The sequence below is a fragment of the Phyllostomus hastatus genome, unplaced genomic scaffold, assembly GCF_019186645.2.
Source record: "Phyllostomus hastatus isolate PE091 unplaced genomic scaffold, TTU_PhHast_1.1 phas_scaffold_585, whole genome shotgun sequence".
Lineage (NCBI taxonomy): Eukaryota > Metazoa > Chordata > Mammalia > Chiroptera > Phyllostomidae > Phyllostomus > Phyllostomus hastatus.
Genome location: NW_025334037.1, coordinates 28393522 through 28412938, shown reverse-complemented (window position 1 = coordinate 28412938; position 19417 = coordinate 28393522). Strand labels below are relative to the sequence as shown.

Here is a 19417-nt window from a genome sequence, read left to right as displayed (position 1 = left end):
ATATCACAATCACAGCTGCTTTTTGTGGGGTTGGAGGATGTATGCATGTGAGTATCAGAACTAGCTGTGGAACTTTTCATAGATATGCTTTTACTCAACCTTTGATGAAAAGGCTCTGATCCAAATTCCTAGTTGAAACAAAAGAAGTCTGGTTTGTAAACAGACCACCCAATTCTCCTAGAGAAAATGGATTTGGAGGTAGAGTACACATGTCCATGTAGATTACCTTGGGCCTTTGACTTCAGGTGCTGACAAAAGTGAGTTTTTAATATAGACTGAAGTTTCATAACTATAGTGCAATTTGTTGAGGATATACAAGAGCTAAGCATAGTACCAACCAATCATTTTACAATTGTATTAAAAAGAACCACCCACCAAACAGCAGAGGGTCAGATGTTCCCAGAAGGATCTGGCTGACTTTTTAGGCAAGACTTTTATATGGCTAGATACACAGTTGTGCACCACATGTGAGTTCGGTTTCCAGCATCTTTTCTTTTGTTGTACTCTGATGTTTTACCACCTATCGCTCATTACACAGAGGCATTGAGGGATACATTAATGATTTGTAAAGGTATTTTAAAGCTTTTCTGGTGTAAGGCATTGTTTTGAACCCCATGAGTTTGTGCTTGATGATAGTAAAATAAGGCCTATCTTCTCAATGTGAATTGTTAGTTCTTCAGGCAGTGTGTTTGTTTTTTCCTGAGGGTAGCCTTATAGGAGTGCCATCTTGCCTTGGTCTGCCCCACAGCAGGGGGCAGGAATTGCCTGCCAGGCTCTGCTGGCAACTGCATCATGTGCTACTAGTGCACCCCTAGAAACTGGGGGGCCCTGCAGTGATCAGATGAGTGCCTATCTTTGGATAACTTAAACGATAATTGCCAGTGTGTGAAATGGGGAGGCTCTCATGCCTCCGCTTTAAAGCAGAGATGTCAATTTGGAAATCATAATAGAGGTGTCGTTTCAGAACACACAATTATTTTTTACAAAGAATAAGGGCTTGTCATCTCCCAGCCCAGGCATGCGCCAAGGCAGAGATCTGGAGCTGGCAGAGTGCAATTCAGAAATGAAGAGGCAACAGTGCCTCCTGGTTTCTTTGTACTCCTGCCCCTTTGTCCCCCTGAAAACATTGCCCTCTTTATCCTGTGAGGTCTCTTTTGGTAATACATTGTCCAGGAGCACCAGTGGTAGCTTCCCAGGCAAGTAGCCAGCCTCTGACTTTATGATTTTATAAACCTCCCAAGGACCAAAGTACACTACATTATTGGAACAGCTATGTCAGCACTTTAACCTAAGTAGCTTAAGTGACCAAAGGGAAGATGGGTGATGTAAGCAGTTTCTGAAAACCTTGTTCTTTCAGAAATTTTAATATGAGTTTTTGGACATCTAGCAATCTTTGAAAGTCACAGGGTCAGTGAGGGGCAATCAGATGTGTCTGCTTGTTCTTCCAGATCTACTTAGGCATGCTGAGCTATTCTCTTAGATATTTACTGGTCTCCTATTATGTGTTAATTAGGTGTGAATTTTAATGGGGATAAAAAGATGACTTGGACCCAGTGCCTGCTTTCATGTAGCTTGTGGTCTAGTAGCAGAGGTAAGACACAAGTAACTGCAGTACAAGGTGACTTGGGAGAAAGCCTTTTAAGAGAGGTTTCGAAATATTATCGGGTATTGGGGAAGAGAGGGAACTTCTGCCTGGCAGAGTCAGGTGTTTGAGCTGTGAAGGAATTTTACAGGTAGAGGTGGAGAAGAACTTTTCAGAAAGAAGAAATGGCCAACCAAAAAGCATAGATAATAAGGGTGTTTATTTAGTTTAGCTAGAGAAATGGTTCCCAAAGTGTGGCCTGGGAGATCCGAAGACAAAACTAAAATGCTATTGTTTTTTGTGTTTTTCATGCCTTCTTCATGAGTGTTCAGTGGAGTTTTCTAGAGGCTACACAATGTGTAATGAAGTTAATTAGCCTGATGGCTAGTGGACTGTGTGCTTGTGTATTAAAATTTGTTTTAATTTCAAATATAATCAACATTGACAGATAACATTCTAGAAATAAAAGTTCTTTGGTGTCCTCAGTAATATTTAAGAGGGTTAAAGGAGTTCTGAGACCAAACAGTTTGAAAACCACTGGTCTAGCGCATATAATATATCCAGAAGAAATGAGAAATTTGGCTGCACAGCTTTGGATGCCAAGCCGAGGAATTTGGATTTTATTTCCTACACAGAAGGGTGCTATTAGTTTGGGTTTGGCTCCCGTGAACTGAAGTAGCAGATGCCACCCAGACATCAAAGCCAAGCTGGGCAATTACTCTTTATCATGGGACACCGGTGGCATTTAGCTTCTAGGAGCAGGTTTTCCATATTAGTGCAGGTCACAGAGTTCTGGCAATCATTTGTTTCCAGTGATTGCAGAAGATTTGAACATTTGTTGGCTTTAGGGTATTGATTTTCTGTGTGATCTGAGAACTAGTTGAAAGAATGTCTTCAGGATATCATTATTTGGTATGGGAGGATTGTCACTGGTTTGTCTATTCTGTCTAGACTAGTACCTAAACTTTTGGTTGCTCAATCCTGATATTCATTGAATTAGAAACAAAGATTCTTTTCTTTTGGTTGACCTATCATCTGCCTTGATAACACTGTTCTTTTCCAGAGCTTTCTTCCACTATTTTTTTTTTACTGTTTTTGTAGACATCAAAGGATACAGCTGATTTAGGGGGCCCCCTTATACATATTCAAAGTATTAGTCAGGAAAGAAATAAATAGTGGTATTTATTTAAAACTTTAGAAATTTTATAGCTTGACTTACGATTTTTAGCAGGGTTTAATAATTATTTTTGATAACTCTAGTGTGTAATACATTGATTTTGCTTTTTTTTGTTCCAGTCCTTAGTGACTATACCTTATCTTTCAAGGGATTTTATGTAAGCAAATATTTCATTTCATTTTATTTTATTTTTAATATATTTTATTGATTATGCTGTTAACAGTTGTCCCAGTTTTTCTCCATTTGCCCCCCTCCACCCAGTACCCCATTCTCTCTGGCAGTACCCCCCTTAATTCATGTCCATGTGTCATACATGTAAGTTCTTTGGCTACTCCATTTCCTACACTGCTCTTAATATCACCCTGCCTACCTGTTCTGTACCTACCAATTTGTACTTCTTAATCCCTGCCCCTGTTCCTCCATTCTCCCCTCTCCCAACTGGTAACCTGTTGGAGCATTAGGGCAACGTGCTATTTGAAGGAATCCTTTTTAAGAAGTGAGTTATTCTTTTGAAAATGGATGATTTTCTCTTTAGTTTTCAGTTTACTTTTAGATTTTAGTTTTTGAATGCTTTTAATTTTTAAATAATTTTAGACTTGTAAAAATTTGTATAAAGTGCAAAGAATTCCCATATATTCTTCATTCATGTTTCCTAAATATTAACATTTTACCACATTCCTTTCACTCTCTCTTGTTTTGTCTACCTATATATTAATATGTTATGCTTCTATATATTTATGGTTATTATATTTTATATATTTGTGGTTGTTATATTTTCTTAAATATTGAATTTTCTTAAAGTGGTATGTAGTTTGATAGAGCAGTGGACTCCAGACTTAAAAAAATATCTCTGTTGCCCTGACTGCTGTAGTTCAGTGGATTGAGCACTGATGACCTGTGTACCGAAAGGCCACCAGTTCAGTTCCCTGCCAGGGAGCATGCCTGGCTTGCAGGCCAGATCCCCACAGTTGGGGGCATGTGGGAGGCAACTGATTGATGTATCTCTCATACATTGATGTTTCCTCCCTCTCTTTCTCCTTCCCTTCCCCTTTCTCTCTCTAAAAGTAAATAAATAAAATCTTTAATAAAAAAAATCTCAGTGAAAGCATTCTGAGCAATGCATGTGTGTGTTATATATTATGGTTATACATTATAAATCATAAGTTCTAATATTTTCTTCCTACCTTCCCCCAGATCAAAATAGCATAACCCCTGGTGTATCTCATTTGAAAACCACTGGTAGAGTGTATAAATCAGGCAAACTTGTAAAAAGTTTTATTTTTGTTTTGCCTGTCAGAGCTCCTATGACTCTAAAAACATTTCTAAAATGAGATTATAGGTCAAAATGAAATGGTAGCTTCAAACTTGAACAAACTTATCTGAGCCCTTCCTAAGTCCTACCTGACTCCATTAACAAATTGGATGGTAGATCATTAAGTCAAGTCAGATTTGTGGTGGCCAGAACAAAAGGTGCAGCCATCCCTTTCTATTTTTTTCTGTCATTTTCCATTGAAGGCTCTTTGCAATAGCTAACTGGACGAGATAAAGTTTTTCTTTGGCATGCTTAGGAATGGTATTGATATTTATTCATCTAGTAACTCTAGTTCTTTCTTTATTCAACACCAATTGGAGTACTTTTTTTTATTCCTCCAGATAGTATTTGTGTTGTAGCAGTAGAGAACTTAGTATTTCGTCAGTGATATGTGGGAGAAAGGGGACTGGGCTAATCATAGTAATTGGCTCTCACGATTTTGCGTATTAGCAGTTAAAATGCTATATATATATATGACTTTCCAGTCTACTCTATTGCCTGGGGAGCAAATGATGCCAACAGATCTGTAGTAAATAGGCACAGGGGATGCATGTTCCAAAAGAACCTCATCAGGGACTCCCCAGAGACAAGGCTTAACATTCTGGTTTTACTCTGATTTAAAGAAGTCTTCCAGTTAAGATAGGAAGTTAGGGTGGGAAGTAGACTTTGCAGGATTATAAAATAAAATCATTAAAATTGAAGTGATCAGATTTTTTTAAAGATTTTATTTATTTATTTTTAGAGAGGGAAGGGAGGGAGAGAGAGAGAGAGAGAGAGAGAGAGAGAGAGAGAGAGAGAGAGAGACATCAATGTGCGATTGCTGGGGGCCGTGGCCTGCAACCCAGGCATGTGCCCTGACTGGGAATCGAACCTGGGACGCTTTGGTTTGCAGCCTGCGCTCAATCAACTGAGCTATGCCAGCCAGGGCGAAGTGATCAGATTTGACCCTTTTAGTTCAGGAATCTCCTTCACAAGATTCCTAAAAAGTCATCTCATCTCTCTTAATACTATCACTGCCCTGGCATAGTAAAGGATCTTGTTGGCCTTCTAACTTAGCAGGATCATCTTCCAGGCAGAAGTACTTAAGGATAAATGTTGGCCACTCTGAAGAACGCTCCTTGCCAAAGGACCCCTGCTTACTAAGGAGCCATTTGTAGGATAACACGACAGGGCTCAGTCACGTTCAGGACTAACTCCAGAGCCCTTTGGATGGAAGAAGCTTCTGGGTGTTCCTGGGCAATCAGCTGCTCTCAGATCTTGCTTCCATTCTTGCAGAATGGAAGCTGTCGAGACCTGTTCCACCCCTTACGGAACTAATGTATCGATAACGAATAAGTGTTATATAAGATGGCATAAATATCCTGAATACTCTTTTCATAATTTCACTTTTCTTTTTTTTCTCCAGTCTATGTACATCTCACTACCCTGTCCTCTCACAAACATTCTGTATTTCAGGACGTGAAGACATGCCATTATTTTATGTGCCCCTATGAAAGGAAAAAATCCTGTCTATTAAACTGTGTCACACTATTATAAGATGCATTCCAAATTCAGATACATTAAATGTGGAGGAGGAAGTATGTCCTAGAATTGATGAAACACGGCATTTCTGCTGCTGTAAACAGTGATATCATTCAAGATTCAGGTCTTCAATCAGAGAGATGTGTTTTATTACTTTCTTCTCTTTCTCTTGGTTATGTTGTATTCTTTCTTCAGAATGGTTTAAACTCAGAGGAGTGTCCCGGCTGCATTTAGCTCAGGATGGCTGTTAATGTGGCCCAACACAAAATTGTAAATTTACTTAAAACATTGTGAGATTTTTTTGTGATTACATGTTGCAGTGTATTTAATATGTGGACCAAGACAGCTCTTCTTCCAGCGTGGCATAGAGACGCCATAAGTTTGGACACCCCTGGACTTTTAGAGTGTCTTAAGTGTGGGGATTATAGGCCTTTTCTAGGTAGGAAATACCATGTAATTGGTTGTCCTGGGTGGGAAAGGTAGCAAGCCACGTTGGCTAGGCCTCTGCTGTATCTCTTCTCTGGGCTGTTAGGGGAAGTGCTTCCGTGAGCCAGTTGCTTAGATAAAGCGACTGCACATGACTATACCTAAAGCCAACTGGTTTTAATAATAGTGAATTGAATTAATTCAATTGCGAAAGATTGGTAGCTGCTATCCATATTCTGCAGATCTGCTTTAAAGAAGAGTCTGGCAGGGAGCCAGAGACCTGTTCCTGGAAAGGTCAGGCAAGATGTTCTGCTGCTCAAGAGGAGAATATGCATTTCTTTCTGAGACCATTTCCTCAGAAATGTGTTCCATGGCAGGAGCCTGATTGACTGCTAAGGCACACTTGAGCTGGGAAACAGTGTGGCAGACATGGCAAACTGGGGAGGTCCCTGGGCCATGTTGTGAAATGTGTTTTTAACTGGCCTTTGTACAAAAAGGGTAAACAAAATGTTTTAGCTAAAATTGAAGTCAGAAGATTTCATGCAAAAGTCCAGATTTCTGGCTACTATTAAAAAATAGTTAGATCCAGCAATACTGAGCCCACATTTTATCTTGGACTCACAGTGGATACATATGCACTTTTTACCTGCCTGGAACCTGGAAGGTCCTGCAGTATAGCATAGCGGGTTGAAGCACTTTGGAGTTGACAGACCTTCACTGGAGTCTTTGGCACTATTACTTAATAGCTGGGTGCCACCCAGCCCAGTGTTCTCATGTATGTATAGTAATGTCTATTTTTTCAGGTTATGGTGAGGTTTAAATAAAGAAACATGCAAAGTCCTTAGTATTTTCCTGGCATCAAAAAGAGTGCTCAATAAAATGTATCACATACGATCTGTTGACTTTATGACTGGGCTAGATTATATAATTAACAATTTATGTTGGTTGTTAAGAGAGTCCCAGGAATTCTCTGTTAGAAAAAAGGGTTTGAGCAGAGTAGATGTGGATTAGGATGACATGGAAGAACTGAACCCCAAGATAGATGTTGGCACTACACGATGATCTCTGGTATGCCTGATTTTCCTAATTAGGTGTTGTGTCAGTCCTAATCTCCTGTTTGTCTACTGGAGGTACAGCAAATAGAAATAAGATCATGTCTCTGAATCACTTGTTCATTTCTCACTGAAGAGCAGTCTTCTACATAATACAGTGGCCATATCCAGTGTGAGAGCTTTGTAGCTCTTTATTTATTTATGTCTCTGAGTACTTAGCTTGTAGGAAGGGTGTGATCCCAGATAACAGGTGTTAGCTAGCTGCAAAGGGGAATGTTATTTATCTTTCCCCCATTTTTCCTATGAATGACCTTGAGTTGGTAATTGACAGGGATTATTGCCATTTTTTTAATCTCTGCTAGGAGGCTGCTGGAATCTTCCCTCATTTCATTATCCCGTTATGATGGAGCAGGATCCAGAGAGCACCCAATTTACCCAGACCCAGCGAGGTAAGGCCAAAGTGAGAAATGGCACTAAGTGGGGGGGAGGGGCTGCCCTTGGGGTTGCCAACTGTTGGAAGCCCCATTTTGTGCCTCTCTGGTCCTGGTGCTCTTTCATTCTTCAGTTACAGTTTTGAGACAGGTGGTTCAGGTGATTGGGAAGTATTGCAGGTAAGTGAACAGAACCTCTGGTGACAGACAGTTACGACTGAGCTCTTGTCCTTTGGGGTTCACTTCTGTAAATGTGGCATTAGAAGAGGGACCTGAGGAGGCCACTGGCAGAGTCACACAGTATAATATATTCCTTTTCTTCCATCAGAGTGGCTATTGCCTTTCAGATGGACGACCAAAAGGGAAATAAAAGTTGGTTATTAATAGGGAAATTACCCATAAATTCAAACAAAGAATCCTACTTACTCTCATTTGAGAGAGAATTTCAGAATATCAAAAAGAAAAATCAAGCTCATTCAGTTGAATTTTTTGAGACTCTCTGAAGGAAGAGATGACGGACAAATAGAACTGAATTAAATAAGTTGGAATTTTATTAAAGTGCTTGACGTACACTGATTAGAAGACATTTGAAAAATTCTTGAAGAAATAAAAAAATTCAAATGAGTTGAAGGCATGTCTTTACCTGACACTGGTAACTGAGGACCAAGTTTGGAGTTGATATATAACATTTATAGTGAGGAGTCCTTTCGGGTTGTCGCAGCTGGACTTATTATTAATGACCTAAAAAGGGGATAATTTGTACATAACTTACGCAGTGCCAGAGCACATTGTGAGGCTTTGCCAAAAGAAAAGGATAATTTATAATGGTGGGGTTAACAAGTTAATATAGGTCTGAAAAAGTTAAATGAGCTCTGCTCTAGATTATGAATTTCTAATCTGGAAAAGACCTTTAGACCAGGTTGATTCCAGGTATATTGAATGATTTTGTTGTTGCCACAGTTATGTGATGATACTGAGCATTCTTTTTGAGATACTAGTGAAAAGGTTCCCCATTATCCTCTTCCTTTTTGGTACCCCAGTAATGGCAAATCCAAGGATAAGGAACTTGGGGATTGATGACTTTAAAATAGGTAGACAGTTTAGATGATGACTGAAGCAAGAAAATTTACGTTAGTCTATAATCATATTTGAGAGGTAATAAGCCCTAGATGAGAGAAGGAACATTTTCAAATGAGTCAAATATTCTGAAATACAGAGATAGAGAACTTCTTGCATTTTCTTTTAGGACAGTAATAGGAATCTCAGCCTTGGGATTTTTAACCTGACAGAGTTTACTGGCGATTCTTAAAGGAGGACATTATTTGTCCTCCTTTCATGTTATTTATTCCTACTCAGATCTCTTTATCACAGAAAATGTCATACTTTCTTTGTAGTGTTGGTATTTTCACATCTTCCCTTGGAACACAAAATAGGGTTTTTTTGGAGGGGGAAATATTCTTCCTTAGAGAAAACTTGAAGATTTATTTAAACATTGAAAATTTCTACTTGGAACACTTAAGAGTTTGATGCTTATCCAGCTCTTCAGTAGGAACATGATTGTTACCTCGTTACTGTTGGTTTTATTTCTTTTTCCTCTTAGACTTCACCCTGTATGCAATATGTAGAGTATAGGTCAGAGCCTTTGTGAGCCATCTCAGCATTCAGATCCTTAGCCTCCCTTTGGGTACCCCAAAAAGACAAGACTAACAATGTATTTGTAGTTAATAATTGTGTCAGGGATGTTTTTGTTTTGGGTTTTTTGGTGTGTGGGTTTTTTGTTTGTTTGTTTGGTTGGTTGGTTGGTTGGTTGTGGCACATGTGTATTTCTGATCCTTACATAGACCAATATCTTTCTTTAGGAATTTTTAAAAAGTCAATGATGCATAGTTTTATAGCTTAGGGAATTCCTATCCTATAGTGAAATAAACAGTTGGGATTACTTAATGCTGAAATTGTGCCCCTGCATGAAAGATCTTTTTACTTATTGTCAGCATCAACATTATTTCTGCCTCTATCACCAATAATATTGTGTTTTTTTCCCATTAGTTAGGGTAGTTTATAAACTGAGGATTGAATATACTTACACTTTTCAGAATCAATTCCAAAAAATAATCTTCATTGTCCTCTTGAAACCTTTTTTACATTCTTTTCTAGTTTGACTTGAGAATTTAACCAATAATGGTTGATTTGTGCTAGAAGGTTTTTGTTTGTTTGTTTGTTTGTTTAGTATTTGGTAGATAGAGAAACAACTCAAAAGTATTGACTTCTGTCTGTTGAAAATAGAGGATTCTTGATTCATCCTTGCAGAATGCATCGAAACAGGGGCCCAAATGGAAAATGGAAGTTCCATGAGTTGAGACTTAAGAAATAGTTCTTGTGCTCTCATGATGTTGGCCGATGCATCTGTGCATCCATCCGCTGTATAAAAATAACTATGTGAAAATAATTTGGCCTCAGGGGTGCCAAATGCAGCATATTGCTTCATAAAACAGACTTTTGAGTTCCAAAAATTGTCAGCTGTCTTGCTTGGGAATTCCATTTGATAGTTGGCCAGAAGAACACTACCTCTGGTGACAGGTATTTGGGAGGCAGCCTCAGTTCCTACAGCAATTGACTACAGGATCTCTTTTGACTGGAGTCAGTAGGTAGACTGAGGATTTGCCCAGAAACTTCGCCAGAAAGGTCAGGCAGCAAGATGTTTGTAAACACTGTTCCTACCGTTTGAAAATAACTCTTTTATTTCCATTCTTAATCAGCTATTAGGTTTTCATTTAAAAAAAAGACACATGATTTTTTCCTTTTATGTTAAACATAGAAGTTAAGGTCTTCAGGGATCCTTAAGATTGCTGTGTTTTCTTTTAGGTTTTTTTTGTTCTAATTACAGAAATATATGGTTATATACATATTAGTATATACACACTATTCTTCAGTTTTTCCCTCAAAATTTTATTTTAGAGAGCTTTCCTTGTATATATATAGGGATAATTTATTCTTTTTAATAGCTACATGGTGTTTCTTTGTATGGATATAGTTTATTTAATATGCTGATGGGCATTTGGGGTGTTTCCCAGTTTTTCACCTGTGCTAACTCCACATCTCTATCTATCTATCTATCTACCTATCTATCTATCTATCTATCTATCTATCTTTGTATCCTTGTGTGCTTCTGTAAGATAAAATTTCTAGTGAAATTGTTGAGTCAAAGTGTGTACTTCAGGCAGGTTCTAAGTCTGGAAATTTCTTAGTAATCCACTTACATTATCATCTAAAACATTCTTCTGTTATTGTTTGTATCTCACAGTCTCAGTTAACAGCCTCAAATTATATAACAGTGTTGTGAAAGATGGAGGGAAAACCTGAGAAAGAAAGGAATGTGGCGAGTTGTAGAGGACGCTAGATCTTTTCATGGGGTATGAAGACACTAAGCAGTTGGAAGGATAGAGGTCTAGACTGTTTGCTGAGAATAGTCATAGTAGGGGGGAGGAAAAAAGAATGACTGTGCCTTCTGTTACTGCTCAGGCCTCATGTAGCCTCTAATGCTCTGTTGTAAGAAATAGAAAAATTCTGTTTTTTTTTCTTATCAGGTTTTTCTGTTTTCCCAAGTGTATTTTACTCTCAGTCTCTATTCTGAATATTTTCTGTTACAAATATCTATGAATTTGTAAAGGAGGGTTAAGAGGCCCAAAGAGGTAGTTTTAAAGAGCTAGAACAAATCTGAGGCCTGTCTGTTGGAGAAGAAAGGAGTGTTGGTGAAGATGATGCCTTTAGATGCCTTCTTTAGGCTTATTGTCTCCTGGCCTGTTTGCTCATCTATGAAACGAAAGAAGAGATGCCTTGTAGGTGATTGCTCTGGTCCCTTCATTTCTTATATTTTGAATATGGATGATTGGAGAAAAGTTGTGAGTCTGTAAAGGGCACCCCAAGACGCTAGAGGTCCCTTAAAAGCTAAAAAGGAAAGTCCAGCATTATTTTCTTGGGAGGGGGCGGCTGTTGATCAGATGAGGACTGATTAAACAGTCCCTTTGCCTTATTTCAGAACATAAACACTGGTGGTAATGTGATAAGCATATTGTGCAGTACAGACCTCCTGGTGAGTTAAATGCCCTTTATTTTTCAAGTCTCTGGAGTTCACCTCAGCAGGGAGATGCCATGGGAGAACTGAATTTACTGTCTTTCACAGTTTTCCCCACATTAGTGCTAGTTTGTGTTTGTCCATCTCTGTCTCTCTCAGATTATCTCCTGCTGCATACTACGCTCAGAGGATGATCCAGTATCTCTCACGGAGAGACAGTATTCGCCAGCGCTCCATGCGCTACCAACAGAACCGGCTTCGTTCTTCCACCTCCTCCTCTTCCTCAGACAACCAGGGTCCATCAGTAGAGGGAACCGACTTGGAATTTGAGGACTTTGAGTAAGTACACACTCAGCTTGCTTTCTTCCCTCTGCTCCCAAGCTGTGAGTGCTTCCAAGTTGGCCACTGTCTCAGTGTCATTCTAGCTTCAGACCCCTAAATCACTGTGTATGAGTAATAGGCTGGGGTGACGGACTGAGGGTTAAAACACCCAGAGCACTCTCACTTCTGGCGGTTGTGTTGCTGATTCACTGGAGCTGGTGAGAAGAGACAGCCCATTGGGCCCCGGGCCAAACTGGGAGAAGATGGCTACTGCTCTTCAGGCAACATTTTAATTTCCCTTTGCCTGAACAGTGACTGTGGAAATGCATCTCATGGACTGTCTTCACAGCAAGAAGGCAGGAGGCTTGGTGTTTTTTCTATTAAGCAGAGTAGGTATTGAGAGATTAAAAAGAAAATACCTGGATTTTCCTAAAAATTAGGTTCTCTTAGAACTCCTTCATCACACTGATACTTTGAAGTTTTACTCCGTTACCTAAATGTTCTCATTCTCCCTCCAGGTCCCCTCCCCATGAATCATTTGAAAGTTGCCTGTTAGATTAATGTGGTGGGTTGACAAGTGATTCCTTCCTCTTCTGGACTTTTTAGTTGTTGGTTAGGGGAGGGGATGAGCTAAAGGAACAGGGTCAGCCCCAGCCTCCAGAATTCAAGCTTCCCAGTCTGGCTTCTGGGTTGTGCCTCCTCCAACCTGCTGCTCCTGACCTTTCTAACCATTCATTGTATTTCTTTCCATTCTGAAACTGAGCTTTTCTGGCTTGTATGAGATTGGACCCTTGGCTTTTGTTTTGATTCCTGTATTTTGATTTCTCAAACATGTAAAATGAGAAAGAAGGGTGGTTAAGTAATTTTGTCCTCCTTTTTTGCTGGCAGTATTGGAATAGGATAGCCTATCAGTCATTTTCCCCTCCATCTTGACATAGCCTGGTCAGGCCTGGAATCTTGAGAGTTCTTGCCTCCCCTCAACCTTCCTTTTCTGTGAGGTGAATGGTTAGTTCCCCAGGCACCATCTTGCAACAGAGCTTTATGATGTGTTTGAGAACTCTTTTTGCCAGAAAGGACTAAAAAGGTGGGAGCAACCTGTGTACTAGTTTACCTTCCTGATGTGATCCTTAAAAGCACACTACACTGGCAGTTGTGTACTTGGAAGCAGAAGGAAGACTAAATGGGAGATTCATTAACATGAGGAAGATATAAATGAAAGAAATTCAGGGATGCTCTGAAGCACTGTGGTGTGGCAAATGGAGCTGGGGGGCTGGCCCTCTGTCATCACCTCTGAGAGAAGAGCTCAGCTGCGGTCTGACCCTCACCATGCAGTCATTCTCCCTTCTGTCCGCTCTAGGGGGGGGGTGGGTGTGGATAGTGGCAGTAAAGGGATAAGTGTCTTCACTCCCTTAGTCAGGCAGATACCTGTAGTGAGATATGTTCCCCTGTAGATGTGATTATTTTTCCAGCACCGGGATCTATTCAGGGAAGCAGTTTCAGTGCCGAGGCTGCTAGGACTTGGTGCTGCTCAAAAGCCTCAGCAATCCTGTGGAGCTTTGGGAGTCAGTGCAGATTGCCTAGCCCCTCCGTGCACACTTGGAAGGCTCTGTGTTACCTCTTTGCAGTGGTGGGACGAGGGGCTCATGCCTTTGAGCTGTATCTTGCCTCGTGACTTGTCCTTCACAATGGAGTTCTGGGTTAGTTTAAAATGTTCTGTTCTCATCTTACCTTCTCTTTCTTCTGCTACCACCTCCTCCCTTTCCCCTTCCTTCCCCCTCGGTTTTCCTATGTCAGACTGCCTCCTCGTTGTGCTCCCCACATCCCACCTGTGCTCTCACCTCCCCTCGGCTTCGGCACGACCTGAATTTACACGGCCTTCTTCACCTTCCATGCACTGACTGACTAACTTTCCATTGTTGTTTTAGGGGTCGTGTATTGTTCCCTGGTTAGTAAAATCGGCTGATTTCTATAATTCCCCTCTGAAAGTCCCTCCCTTGCGTACTTGCTTTTCTTTTTGGGTTAATATAGAGTGTGATTTTGTTTTTAACAGCAGTTATGGATTGGTCACCTCAATATTTGTAGTCCAGGTCTTCTAGTGAAGGATGTTGCTGCCTGGTTGATGCTCATTTACTGTGTGTTCATTCTGTCCCTGCATCCTTCCTTGCGCTCTTCCCCCCCACTGTAAGCTGAGTGCTGCTTGTGGTTGCTCCTCTTCTCAATATCTAAGTGCTCTGAGGAGGGAGAGAGTGAGAAAGTAGGGAATGTGCTAGCCCATTTACATTTATTTCTCTGCCCTAGTCCTTTTTCTTAGTTTTAATAACTAAGGAAAGTTAGAGGCATGCACAGTCATAATTTATAGTTCTTTCAGGTGAGTTAGACATGGCCTGAAATCTTCCAAACACACTTAGGGCACCATTAAAAGAAACTGTTCTGTTGGGTTTCCTCACCTTCACAGCATATCATGCTTCTGCCTTTGCCACCCCACTTCGGCCTCTTCGGTTTGCTTCCATGGCTAGGGCTTATATCACTATGCTAATCTCTAGCTTGTCCCATCCAGGTATATAGAGTCCCCAGAAAATGAAGGGGAGCCATTACCCATATCCATCATTTTGATTCTCTTCCATTATCTATTGAATGAAAGGTATCAGCTATAATTTTTGTATGTATACTAATTTATAACATACAAAATATTTGTAGTGTATATGTTAATATATATTTTTTAAAATCTTGTTCAATTCTTATAATAACACAGTGAGATATTTACTTCAGTGTGGTGTTCTAAATGAGGATACTGAGACTTCACCAAAATCAGATATGCCTAAGATTAGAGAGCAAGAGCTAGCATATTTAGTGTCTTGCCTATTATTGTCCTACAGATTTAAAAACCTTTAAAAGTGATGTTGCTGCCTGGTTGATGCTTATTTACTGTGTGTTCATTCTGTCCCTGCATCCTTCCTTGCTCCCTTCCCCCGCACTGTATAAAAGTGATATACAGCCATATTTGAGCCCTTGCTCCATGAGCTTGCTGTGGAATAAAACTGTCTAGATTTATCTCTAGGGAAGATAGCTTTAAATGTTGGCCAGCATCGGGTTAAATTTTCTGTTCTTTGGTAGTCTGGATTAATAATGATCTTCCCAGGCTGGCATCTTCTTCTGCCATTTATCTCTGTCTGCCGTAAGGATTGAGACTGCAGGGCCCCTGTGTTTGTTAAAATGCAGACCTGTCAGCAGGTCCATCCTCAGCCCTCAGCATTGTCTTTCATAAAGATATTCACAAGCAGACTGAATTTGTGTCTGCCTGTGACATTGCTGTCTGCCTGCTAGAGTGTAGACAGCAAATAAGCATAAAGCAAATTCCCATTTTCATTTTTACTGTTCCTTGGAAAGATGGAAGGGAGGCTTTTCTGAAGCCCTGTGCTATGTCCCAGTGGTTGCTGAAGCCTGCAAAAGAGGTGATGTATGTGACTTTATTATGACTATTGGTCCAGCTGTTTTTGTCCCCTTCCACATTTTATATGTTATTCTGAATGTACTTATGATCCCAGAATCATTCCTAGCTCATATCCCTGCCCTTCCTGACTCTTTTTGTAACTCTTTGCCTTCCAAGGCAAAGGGAATACCCTGACTCATGACAGTCAGAACTGCAGAAGCTTCAGATTAGATCAGTCACAAATATTTCCATCACACATACCAGCCACTAGGTAATTATATTCCACTTCTTTTCTTAAAAAATGTTTATTTATAGTTGACGTTCTCAACTTCTTAAAAATTGTTGCTAGCACAGAAGAGAACAAGTCCTCCATTCACAGTTGTGACGCTAGGCTGTACTCTGAAAAAACATTCCAGTGGGAATTCTAGTCCTTCAGCCTGTGATGAAGTCTCTTTAGGTCTATTACATTTATTTTCTTAATTCCGTTAATTTATCTACTTGTATTTGGTTCCCTTTACCCAGAAATCCATATTGTGCTGTAATGTACAAAAACACTCCATTTGAGTATGACAGTCATTTTTGGGTGTGCTAAATGGGTTCCTGTTTCTCAGTTTGGCATGCTGCAGTATCACATACACACGTACAGAGGAGCATCACGCAGCCAGAGCATCTCCTTTTATGGTCCCCTTGTAGACACTTTCTGGCAAAGAAGTCATTAAAAGGTCTTGGTAAATGATGTAAGTTGAGTTCTGAAGGCTGTCACTCAGCTCTGCCATTTAATTGGGTGTGACTTGGGGGAGTTGCTTGCTTTTAGTTTAGAATTTAATATTCTGTCTGCCTTTTTATTAAAAATTTTTTATTTATTTTCAGAGAGAGCAGAGGGGAGGGAGAAAGAGGGAGATAAACATCGATGCGAGAGAGAAACATCTATCTGTTGTCTCTTGCACACACCCTGACCAGGAATAGAACTGGTGACCTTTCAGTTTTCAGGATGACACCCAGCCAACTGAGCCACACGGGTCAGGGCTCCATTTGCCCTTTTGACATAACTGAAATTTAGTTGAACCATGGCAAAGAAAATATAGAAATCAAGTCATACTACTCTTATCTGTCGGTCAGCGAAATCTGACAGTTGTGTGAGACTCATACTTCAAGTTCTCATGGCTAGAAATTCCAATAGAGCCATATGTCCTTGGTAGTACTTGCTCCTGCTCTCTCTTCTGTGCCCAGAATTTTCAGGACCCCTATGGGAGTCAGTGACTACTCATAGCAAATATGTAATTTGTAGCCAAGAGATGGAAGAGTAAATCTTCAGAGGGAGATGTAATCTGTTTTATTTTGAAATGGAATTGCCTTTGTCTCTTCCTCTGCCTTACGAACAATAGACTCTTTAATATTAGAAGTACAAGAGAAACTCTAAGGAAACACTGTAAAGTTACTATTCTCTTTACCTACTAGAACCTGCTAAAGTGATTGAGAATCAGGCAAACTACCTTTGTTGAGGGGTGGTACTGTACAAAAATAGTTCTTACAGTGGAATGAGATGAGAAACTGTTCCCTTCCATTTTATCAGAGAGTTTTAAGTAATTTCATTTACTTGATTTTTTTTGTGTGATAATTGATTATTTTTACACAGGGGACTTAGAAAGGTTCACCATATTTTTCGGACCATAAGATGTACCCAGGTTTTAGAGCAGGAAAATAGGAAAAAAATTGAAGCAAAAAATGTGGTAAAATATTTAATAACATAAATAACATAATATTTCACCAATATAAATGTAAACAGAACTCAGCAGCAGCATTAACAACCATTATTCCTCCCAAATGGGGAGGGGTGCGTCTTACAGTCTGAAAATACAGGTAAGTCTTAAAATAGGACTCATCTCTAGGTATACTTAGGAGAAAGGCAAATAAATGCACAATTTCTATGCAGATAAATGCATAGAAACAGCAAGTAGCATAGACTATTTCAGATATTCCTTTGTTGGTAAGTATGGCTAAACTATGAAGTTGAAGATATGTGGCAGATGAGCCCCAAGAATTAACATGGTATCCAATCTAAAGGTGTCTTTGTGTCTTACAAGTGAGGTGAACTTTATTCTGTAGGTGAGAGGGAGTCATTGAAGAGTTTTAAGCTATGGGATAACATGATCAGATTTTTACATAAATGTCTTACAATGTGGACTGGACAAGATACCACTGAAGTACAGGACAGCATGGTATGAAGGGGAGAGTATTTGGGGACATGTGAGAAGGCTTCATGGATTTCGCCTAGGTGTGAAGACTGCATAGGACTTTGATGAATTGATGTGGAGGGAGGAGGGAGGTAGGGAAGGAGATTCTAGACCAGGGGTGTAAAACTCATTTTCACTGGGGGCTACATCAGCCTTGCAGTTGCCTTCAAAGGGCCAAAATAATTTCAGGACTGTATAACTGTTAAGGAGTTGAAATTATATTCTGCCGTTTGAAGGCAACCGTGAGGCTGATGTGGCCCCTGGTGAAGATGGATTTGACACCCCTGATCTAGAGAATAGCCCTGGGTTCTAGTTTTGGCTGAGCTTGTGATCTGTCATTAGTCCTTGGGTAAGTACCTTGCCCACCCTAGGCCTCAGTGTCTGATCTGTAAAATGGGGTTTTCACTCTCTGAATTTTCTTTTAGCACTAAAGTTCTTGGATCTTTGTGGGAGTTAACGACCTTGGGAGAATTTCCCTTGTATTCAGCAGAGGTAGAATAATCAAAGTCTCAGAAAAGTGAGGGAGACTTCATGAAGATTAGAAATACATTACCTGGTACCTGTAGAGCCCCAAAATATTTATAAAATACTTGTCTACCTGAATTCTAGCTCTTTACTTAGGATTTTGAGTCTCCTGCTTAGAAGTATGTATTATTGCTTGACAACTTTAGAATTAGTATTCTTTTTACGCAAGTAAAATATATATGTGAATGTTTATTTTGAGGAATGGACTCTGTCTGGAAGAGAGAAAGAGAAGAGAAAAGAAAGAAAGAAAATGGACTCTGTCTGGATTGTGCTTGGGATCAGAATGGGAAAATACAGAAGGAAAAATTAAACTCCCAAGATAGCAGAGGGAGAAAAGAGACAGTAACCACTTAGAGATATATTTATCTTTTAACATAAAATGCACAAGAGAAATAACCAATTTTCATAATGTATGCAGATGAAATTAAAGGTAGAATAAGCAAGGAGAGGAATTTGTAGATGGTAATTATCTGTTATATCACTATTCCTTGGAGAAAAATTAAAGCTTTAATGTTCCAAGAGACCTATGCTATTAGATACTCTCTGTGAATGTTATCAGCGGGGCTTGTTTGTGCCTTGCCCTGAAACCCAAGCCCTCACTTGTATGCACCACAGTTCTGCAGTAGAGACTGGGGCTGCAGTTCCTAACAGCACCCAAGTATGGAAAGGACATGACCAGGATCACTTTGCCATCCAGGGACAGGAGTACCCACTAGGCCTTCTATTATCTGGAGATTGAGGAGAACTGGAAGAATACAGGGAAACAAGGTTTTTTTTTAATAGTCTAATTTTCAGCAACATTTTCTATCTAGTGTTGTTAAGAGGACAATGGCCTTTTGAATTGTAGGCTGCAAGAACTTTATTTATAAAGGCCGGAGTCAGAACTGTTTGTTACTGAGGAGTAATGACAACCTGACTGTCTGGTCAGGACTCAGACAGCAGTCTGTAGGTGTATTTTTCATTCCTTTAAATTATAGCCTCTCTCAGGCAATTAATTCCAGACATTTAGCAGGAGTTGCTGCTGTGTTTCTCCTTTGTTTCTGAGATGTATTTTCTTGTATTCGGCACTTGTCTTAGATGCTTGATTGTTTGAAGGGTGTTTTTTCCTTATGAAATCTTTTACAAGAAAGTCTTTTTTTTTTTCCTCCTCTCTTCCCCAAATACCCCTCTGAGAGATAATCAGAGATACATAGAGTTCAACAACTGGGAAAGCCATTAATAACACAGCCAGCATCTATCCTGCTGGCTTAAGGCAGCTTCTAGCTTCTGGCTGATGAAATTGATGAGGATTTCTCTGGTGTTTCCCTGCAAAGTATTTCTGGTGAGAAAGAGTT

The 19417-nt window shown here is 39.8% G+C and overlaps 1 protein-coding gene across 6 annotated transcripts in view; it reads left to right on the top strand.

Annotated features, from left to right (window-relative positions):
• AMBRA1 (autophagy and beclin 1 regulator 1) overlaps positions 1 to 19417 on the top strand; it is a 178686-nt gene that overhangs the window by 66986 nt on the left and 92283 nt on the right. For 3 of the 6 annotated variants that reach the window (XM_045825364.1, XM_045825367.1, XM_045825365.1), the window contains 2 exons: positions 7433 to 7519; positions 11733 to 11912. The exons of 1 other annotated variant lie outside the window; for it this stretch is intronic. In XM_045825364.1, the coding sequence (XP_045681320.1) occupies positions 7433 to 7519; positions 11733 to 11912 (267 nt within the window). The remainder of the gene's footprint in view (positions 1 to 7432; positions 7520 to 11732; positions 11913 to 19417) is intronic. 2 more of the 6 variants (XM_045825366.1, XM_045825368.1) reach the window with 1 other exon arrangement.